This window comes from Lynx canadensis, chromosome B3, assembly GCF_007474595.2.
Source record: "Lynx canadensis isolate LIC74 chromosome B3, mLynCan4.pri.v2, whole genome shotgun sequence".
In the NCBI taxonomy this organism is placed as follows: Eukaryota; Metazoa; Chordata; class Mammalia; order Carnivora; family Felidae; genus Lynx; species Lynx canadensis.
In genome coordinates, this window is record NC_044308.2 from 106,962,676 (window position 1) to 106,971,918 (window position 9,243).

Consider the following 9,243-nt stretch of genomic DNA (forward strand, 5'->3'; position numbering starts at 1 on the left):
AGGATTCTACATCGACTGATGATATGTGGTAAAACTGCTCATCTAGCCATGGAGTTTACCTTCACCTCCAAAGGAGAGTACAGCTCAACTTCCTTGAACCTTTTAAACATCCCTCCTCAACTTTAAAGAAGGACATGTGTCATGGGTGAGAGTGGATCACACCAGAGAACTTCAGCAGTACAACAGCTAGCCCAGAACTGATTTTTTTTTTTTTTGTAAATTTGAGACTTATGTAAACGTGATTTCAAACCATAATTCATGTTGTAAATCAGACTCCAGCAATTTTTGTTGTATGATTTTGTTTTTTGTAAAGTGTAATTGTCCTTGTACAAAATGCTCATATTTAATTATGAACTGCTTTAAATCACTATCAGAGTTACAAAAAAATGTTTGGCTTGTTGTGTGATGCAACAGATATATAGCCCTTTCAAGTCATGTTGTGTTTGGACTTGGGGTTGGGACAGGGAGAGCAGCAGCCATGTCAGCTAGGCACTCAAATGTGCACATGATTAAGGAGAATTCCCAAATCTTACAAAGCCGGATATCCAGGGAGTTAACTGAAAACTGTCTTCATGTTTTGGCAGTGGGGTTGGCACTGTTGATAAAGCTGGTCCCTTCATTTAACTGTCGTCTAGGTTGTTCTCTCCTTGTTGCCAGGAGTATTGCAGGTAATACAGTATATTCATAAGAATATCAATCTTGGGGCTGAAATGCCTTGATTCTTTGCACCTCTTTTCCGAGTCCTTACATTGAATTACTAATTGATAAGCAGCAGCTTCCTACATATAGTAGGAGACTGCCACATTTTTGCTATCATGATTGGCTGGGCCTGCTGCTGTTCCTAGTAAGGTATTCTGAATTCCATTTTATCAATAAAGCTTGATTTAACAAACAAGAAATTTAATCATGTATGTGTAATTCCTCCTTTACCCCGCCCTTTTAAAACACCATGCCATTGTAAGTGAGAAGTTTCTCGTGGGGAAAGATGTTTGTCTCTTTTAATTGGGAAATAATGTTACTCACGGCACAGATGGAACTGTTTCCCTTCCATTAGAAAGACTAAAAGATTTAAATCTCTGTTGTTTCTTAATCTGTTTTTTAATGGGTTTCTTTCTGGCTGCTTATTTTTCATTCTATGTGTATCAGCTTGAATTTGCCTACTGTTTAATTAAAATAATTGTCAGAGCTTGACAATCTAACACTCTATAGTAGGGGTGTGCGTGTGTGTGGGTGGGTGTGCGCGTGTGTGCACGTGCGTGTGTTTGCCTGTGATTTTTAATGGACTCATGTCTTTAGAATCCAAGTAGTTAAGATGTATTTGTGATTTGAAATAGAGCATGTTGCTAATATTTAGCTGTTGGCCTTTAAAAATAACATTCGAAGCTTAAGGAATTGTAGATATAAAAATAACCTAATTTAATTTAGGCTTAAATTCCTCTGATTAAGCATGTGAAAGTAAGTTTTAAAATCTGTCACGTTGAAAAGACTACTGTTTTGTGCCCTTCTGTATTTTTGTCTCTTTAGGTTGAATATTGTATTTATTGCCGTGTAATTTAATCATTCAGTAGGCAGATTCCCCATTAGAAATTATTAAAATGTAAGATTACAATACAACATTGAATACAAAATCAAAACTCTGTGTATAAAAGGTAGTATAATCAACTTTGTTACATTTGTTTTTTCCCTAACTTGGAAATATACATATTTGTATATATAGCCTTAAAACTAATGTAAAGTTAGGGGAGTAGTGGGAAAAGTAATGTGAAATGTCTCAGATTTAAGTAGTTACATACCAGCAAAACCTTTTCATTATCCCCCTTATTTGTGAGGCGATTAAATGTAATTTAATTGTATTTAATTTATATCTCAATCCAGCATGAAGAAAAGCAAGTACTATTTATATTTAGAAATTCATAAGTTGGAATTACAGAACCAATTCCATACTTACAAATAAATGCTCAGTGTCTAAATCTGTGGTAGAGTGCGAAGTATGATAATGTTCTAAGTTATGGCTTTGCAAGCATCTCAGTGTGCATTTAATGAATACAATGCTTCTAGTATAGAGTGATTACCAGACATACTAGTACTGAAAACTAAATTCCTATTATAAGAAGCCAGGTTCTTAATTTTTTAAGTAGACTGAATTTTTTAGTTCTAGAAATTGCAAAACTTCGAATTGGATTTTGATCTGCAAAATCATAAATCACAAGTTAAAATATGTGATGGAGAGATATTTCAAACCATAACAGCATATTTAGAGCTTTTTTTTGAGAGTTTTTAAATAAAAAAGAGGAAGTTAAGCTATTCCTCTGCTAAAATTATTAGTACTGAAATGAAGCTTGGAAGTGAGAGAAAACTATTAAATGTTCTCTGAGAAGACTAAATCTTTTCCACATGAGTCAGCATTGCCATACTAGATATAACTTTTCATTATAAAAAAGGAAGTATCCATTATTACAGCAGACTGTGTGTGTTCTTGATTCCTGGGGGTAATGGTGGTGGTGGGAACCGACCACACGTTTAAAAGGCACTTTTGCACCTCTATGGTGCACTTCATTTTTGTACCACTTAAGTTCTTGCCCTCCCAACCCCCTTTTGTGTGCTAATTAGCATCTCAGGGCAATGCCTCAAAATTTTTCGATGTGTTGTATGTTATTTTCTTTGGAGGGTGAAAGTTCTTTTGTGATGATAATTTACCATTCAAAATGTACTTTCATTTAAGTGTTTTCTTAGGATGAACTCATTTTGCTGCTTGTAATAGGAAATTCATTTTGTGTAGCAGACTCTTAACCCTAACATTAAAAAATTTCACTGGTCTCTTACTGTCGTAGCAGTAAGCTCTCTTAATTTCCACTTTGTTAAGGAATATACTTTTATAGATAACAGAAGCAGTTCTCAATATTAGCATTAACTTTACAAAATCCAAATGGTATTTTTCTTATTTAGCTTTAGAACTATTTCAAACATTTTTAATTATAATGCTTGCTTCTAGAGTACTATGCAATTAGTATACTGCTCCAGCCACTTATTTTTTATTACTACATTAAGAAATTTAGATTAAAGAATAAATTATGTAATTCAAATAATCTGAGTTCTACTAGCATTTTTAGTGATCATCCATCTGACCACATATTAATTCCACTAATCAGCTTTCCCAGGAAACATTGAGTGTTATCTGCAAAACACTGTTCTAGGCGCAATACCTTGGAACTATAAAGAAATGACTAGATCCTTGCCCTCAAGGAGTTTACATTTGAGTAGAATTTATAATCTAACACATGTTAATATTATAGCTGAATCACTCATCCAAAAAAAAAAAAAAAAATAGCTGTCACCCTCCTACTGTCTGCCAGATAATTTTCCTGAATAAGGCAGGTCTCTCTGTCCTAAAAAGCTCATTTATGCTTCCATTATTCACTTGAAAACTCTTCCATTTGTTTTCCTCTCCCCAAAGTTAAAAATCTCATTCAAAAGAAAATTTTGCTCAGCATAGTAATAATATAGGACTGATGAGGCTCAAATCTATTCAGTATGCTTGACTACCTTTAACAAATGGCCTTTTACTACTCCTATAAAATTAGTTTCCTGCTATATACAGACAGCTAAAATTTAAGAAAAATTCTGTTTCTTTGAAACACACTGCCGTTAATATCTAGTTTTAGCCAAATGATTATTATGCATTAATTTTTAAAAATAATTTCACTGCCCATCTTTACTGGACAAGTTCATATGTGAATTCAATTTGTGATTTCTGAAAGAAATGACAAAATTGGTTACAGGTTTTCTTTTTTAATTTTGAATTTCATGATGTATACTTTTAATTCATAAAATTTGAATTAGAGGTATAAGCCTATAATGTTTTCTTATTTGTACAGTATTATATTAGGATTTGGTAGTAGAAAATATGTAAATATTTCAGTACATAAATGTTTCTCTTCTGAGGTTTCTCTTTGAAGGAACCTTAAAGAGTTTCATACTTTTGCTTGCAGATACTGCCGGTGAGATGACCATTTTGTAACTGAGTGATCTAGTCCTCTCATTAGTTTTTCTTTTAGGCATTAGGAAGAGTTCTTTATAGTTTAAAACTTTAGAAGCATAATTTTACTTTATTTTCTTCAATAATGTGCCATGAGTTTTGGATTGTATTTTTAAATTCTATATTACTTTAGAATATGCTTGAAATATTTAAGGATACATTTTCTAAATGTTGCAAGTATAATACTGTATTGTTTTGTAGGTCAGAATAGTTAAGTCTCAAGTGTTAGTTATTACTGATAATCAGAATGCCATCAGAAATGATGAGAGGCATTTGGTTCCACTTGATTGTCAAATGAACATTTCTACTTTTGTTCACCTTCACTCATTCTTTCCCTTTTACCTGCTTTATGTATTAACCTAGTGGCCTCTGCTCTCGTATTTTTCTGGTTATATTACCAGCAGGTAGGAGTGCGCCAACTAGAAACACTCAGATGTATTGAAATTATAGTTGACTAACTTGCATTTTATTAGATGGGGGAAAATGTTGTTTGGATTGATGTAACAAAGAAGTGACTTTTTTCCCTCCCTTATCCAGCACGAAATGTTGCTTTATTTCCTCTACTGCCCTCTTTGTGGTGGTTGTCTCTCTCTTTTTCAAACGTAAGCAGGCTGATTCCATTTTCTTGAGCAAGAGTTTAGGGCATTACTTCACCAAGGCCAATTTCTACTGTATAAAACTGGGCCGAAAAAAAGAAAATTTGGGAGATGCCAGTGAGGAGGACAGAGAGGATTACTCTTAATTGTTGTAAAAGCCATAGAGAGATCTTCCTCTAGCCAGGCTATTAAGAACTGTTACATAAACCGGCAAGAACCAACCTTTGCTTCTTCAGATCATTTGATTTTCCATCAAGGGAGATAATGATAAACAAAAATACTGCTGCTTCAACTTAAAAACAGAAAAAATAAATGCAAATGTTTATTCACCACAAAACCCAATCCTTCCGGTCTTTTAATTGCTCCAAACCTCAGTTTCTATTAGCTTTCTCATCGAATTAAGTATTCAGAAAAATTTAATGTTTTTCCTTTCTTTTCCATAGTCCTCCTGGTCCAGTAGAAGACATTGAGTAACATTTGTGTTTGTATTGTACTACCTGAAGTAAGATTGGTGTAGGAGATTGTAGCCACAGGACAAAATTAGTAATATCTCAATTAGGTATAGTGAGTGCTACAAATCCATTTTAGGAACAATTCTTAACTTTGTACGTTCCCAGGCCCTTTGAAAATGATGAATCCTAGGAACTTCCTTACCCAGGAAAATCATGTAATGTACCTAACTCCCCAAAGTTTACAATATTGCAGGGGTTCATCAGCCTTTTTTCCTGCAAAAAGCCCGTAAAAAAATATTTCAAAGGTGTTAAAATAATTTGAGTAATTTAAGGAAGTGTTTAACTTTTTGAGAGAGAGAGGAGGTGGATGGGAGCCTAGGCTAGAATCTGATATTAAAGTACCCTTTTTAAAGGTTGTATTTTGGGGGAAAGGAGAGTAATTAAAGGTGAATAAAATAATCTTATTTGGACCAGTTCTGGAGGATAACATCACTCTTAAGTTTGCCACTTTTGAAACTCAACAGAAAAGAGGTAAGATAGAAATTGAAAGTTTGGAATGTTTCTGACCTGCATAGTGCAAATATAGTATATTCACAAGACATTTAACTGATCACACTCAGGTTTTAAAATTTTGAGCTTCCTAGTTTTAGAGTTCATTAAATGTTTAATTCACTTCAGATTCTAGGGTATTAGGTATTTACTTACTGATACAGAATGTTAAAATAGGATGTAACATATGGCCATCAATGTACAGGATTAATGGGATTTCTACTAAAATGTAACGACCATGAAAAAATTGATTAGCTTGTCTCATTTGTTGCCCAAATTGGATGTTCAGTTACAGCTTATTTAATTCCCATGTGTGGGAATTTTGAAACAGAAACCATTGTCTTGCTTGGTTAGCCCTTCACGAAGACATCAGCATATCCGCAGGAAGTATCTTGTTTGTAGTAATATGCCCCAATAGTAGTTGGTTTCACTCTTGAAATGGTTTATTTCACTTAATTTGCATAAATGTTACAAGTGGAGAGTCCATGTACATGTTAAAAGCATGTTGTATTATACATAGATTCATTTTTTAAAAATCTATAAATGTAAAACTAATACAACTGCAGAAATATTTTTCCTAAACAGTGTATAATGAAATTCTCCACAGTTAACTCACCCACTGTTTGCTGTTTATGTGATCCAAACTTTTAAAGAAATTCCATAAATGTATATTTTGTATTATGTACCATTTTCTTGGTCCAAAGAAGACATGTGAATTCAGTCCTAATTTTAAGAATGTACTTTTTGTTTTCAAGTCTGTTGAAGAAATTGCATTCAGCCTGTGAATGGTTGCAGATTGTATGTGAGATGAAAAGTAGAAATAATTTCTAGTTTGCAAAACTGGTGCCACTAAATAAACAGGCAATTGCATAATGTGTGTGTATTTATGATTGTTTGATATTGCAAGCAGCATTTTTGTTCTGCCTAGAAACGTGGAAAATTTGAAGTTATTAGGACAAATTAAGAGAATTTTTGTTCAACTGAATTTGGTTAATTGGCTAAAGAACATGGAACTGATAATCTTGTGCCTTCTTGATTTTAGGAAGAGTACTGAAAGCAAGTTTGAATTGATGGTTTTCATAAAAACATCCCAGAAACAAAGAAATTCTTTGGCAAGAACATTTACATTTGTCTTCTTACAGATGATAAATATTTCTTACTCTCTTGAAGAGTTGAGATTAGGAATTGGAAGTGGTCTGGAAAAGGCCTTACCCATTGAGTATCCCTGATGTAGTGCTCACTTCATAGTAGCAGTGTGTGTGCATGTCTGTGTGCTTTGATGCTTCTACTAATTCTGGTATTTTGTATTACCTGTGTTCATGTCTGAAAGTGTGACTTACTTTATAGGCTTGCATAATTAGAGGGATTTTAAAGTACACCGAATTAGTGACTAAGTGAAGTTCCAGGAACTGCAAAACCTATTTTCATTGTGGAATGTATAATGAAAACACGTTAATTAATTAAAGGTGGGAAGTCTTGGAAATGAGGGTTGAGGCAAATAAGTTTATTTGGCTCACATGTAATGAGTACATGTTCACGTGTCAAAGTGCAGTTTTGTGTCCTGGGGTTTTGGTTTTTTTGTAATTCTTTTAAACATTGAAGGTAGGGTTTGTTGTGTTTTGTTGTTTTTTTTTTAAGTAAAAATTGTTTATTTCAATTATTTTTTTGCCTTTAAGCTATTATTTACCAAGCAACGAATATTGGGGTGCTCTTTCCTTGCTATCACTTAATTGCTTAGATTGAAATTCCCATCAAATCACAGAAATTTTGATTCAAGTTGAAAAATCTATTCTTAGGTGAACTGCCCCAGACAGGCTTAGCTTGCATGCCCTCTACAGCATTTTGTTTACTTGCCTCAAAACCAGCCACTTGCCAGACATGGGTAAGCGATTTGGACTCAGCTGCTGCATGTTGTCTAGTGAAATTCATATTAATTTCTGATACCTTGTATAAGGTGATTCAGAGTATCTAGAAAGCTTTTTATAAGATTGTTTAATAGTTGTACTGTTACCTAGATAGTGGATTACCTCAACATACTGCATATGTGTCCTCTGCTATAGTTTAGGTAGAGGCTTGGGTCTCCTAGACCAAAGCATTTTCTCTGTGGCTTTCCTTACAGGTACGCAAGAGTACATAAGGTACATTTTTTCAGATGTCAGTTTGAGTCAGTGAAATTTCTGATATTTGACCATCTTTGATCTATAAAAATGGCAGTTTTTTTCGTTAAATTTAGTAGTTTCTAAAGGTTTTTTTTTTTTAAGTTTATTTTTTTATTTTGAGGGAGAATGAGGGGGGCAGTAGAGGGAGGGAAAATCCCAAGCAGGTTCCACAGTGTCAGTGTAGAGCCCAACGTGGCACTGGATCTTATGAACCATGAGATCATGACCTGAACCAGGATCAAGAGTGGGATGCTTAACTGACTGCGTAATCCAGGCACCCCTGAAGTTAGTTATTCTTGAATGCTCAGACTACAAATCAGTACTTCTCTCATTACTGCAATTTAGTTGTGTCTCCTTGGAATTGACCCTTAGAACTGGATGACAGGTTTAAAGAAAAACCATACGTATGTAAAATTTGCATATATGAAGTTTGGTAAAAACAGACAATACCAAGTTTATGATTCCTACCTTGAAATTAAATCTCCAGTTTTTAAGTCACTAACTTATTCTTTGTCATTTCAGCTTCTCGTAGAGCCAGCCCTCTAGATGCGCTGGTATCAGATCAACTTGCTTGGACATTGCTATGAGAAATGTTATTCCAGCAGTTGACCTGGAAAGGAAATTACAGAGTTTAAATATTAATGCTGGATTATAATAAAGCATAAAGATAAGATGGGAAAATGATTTTATGGTTTTATTTTGAATTAACATAAAAGTAAGGTGAGCAGAGTTCCTTTCACAGGTCATAGAGATTTATGGATCCAACTCAGTCTGACAGATACATCACTCGAGTCTCTGAAAATTACTCTTTTAAGTGCTGTCTTTGTTATAGGTGGATGAAGGCTCTAACTAGATGACAAATTCTTAGATTGTAGTCGTGCTGTGTCCTTCCTAAAAATCTTTTTTGTTATTGTATTTTGCTATTTGTGTTTGTTTTGCTATCAATTAAAATTGTTTCATATTTAAAAATCAAAGGATTTGCTAGATGAGTTTGTGACTGTTCTAGGTCAAATGGGTTTATATATGTACCTCACATTAGCATACTGAAACCATTCCAAAGATTGTCTTTTAAAGTTTCAATATAACAATCTTCAATGTGTATTTGATCATATTTAATGAAGAAAATGAAGATTCACTATATATATCATTATAAGAGCAGAGTTATTCTGTTATTTTAGCCATTGATCTTTTAACTGCTTATAACAAAACAAGTAAAATGTTCTAGTGATTTGATACAGAGGAATCACATGGGAAGTGAGTTATTAACTTGGCATTAGGCAAATAAAAGTCCTCATGTTACTTATATAAATTCAGCTTTTATAACTGTCCACTTTTCTTGACGTATTTTGACAGATTTTGCTGCAATGATCCTTAATAAAATAAAAAGAGGTCTTAGCATTTAATAAGGGCAACAAAACTGCTAATGTGCCAAGATCACAGAAAGGAAGCTT

At 33.7% G+C, this 9,243-nt stretch overlaps 1 protein-coding gene across 1 annotated transcript in view; it reads left to right on the forward strand.

Moving 5' to 3' along the window:
* The window catches only part of PPM1A (protein phosphatase, Mg2+/Mn2+ dependent 1A), a 49,642-nt gene extending 43,136 nt beyond the window's left edge, over positions 1-6,506 (forward strand). The window contains exon 6 of the mRNA XM_030319241.1: positions 3-6,506. Within this exon, the coding sequence (XP_030175101.1) occupies positions 3-32 (30 nt within the window). The 3' untranslated portion in view covers positions 33-6,506. The remainder of the gene's footprint in view (positions 1-2) is intronic.
* Positions 6,507-9,243: the final 2,737 nt, after the last annotated feature.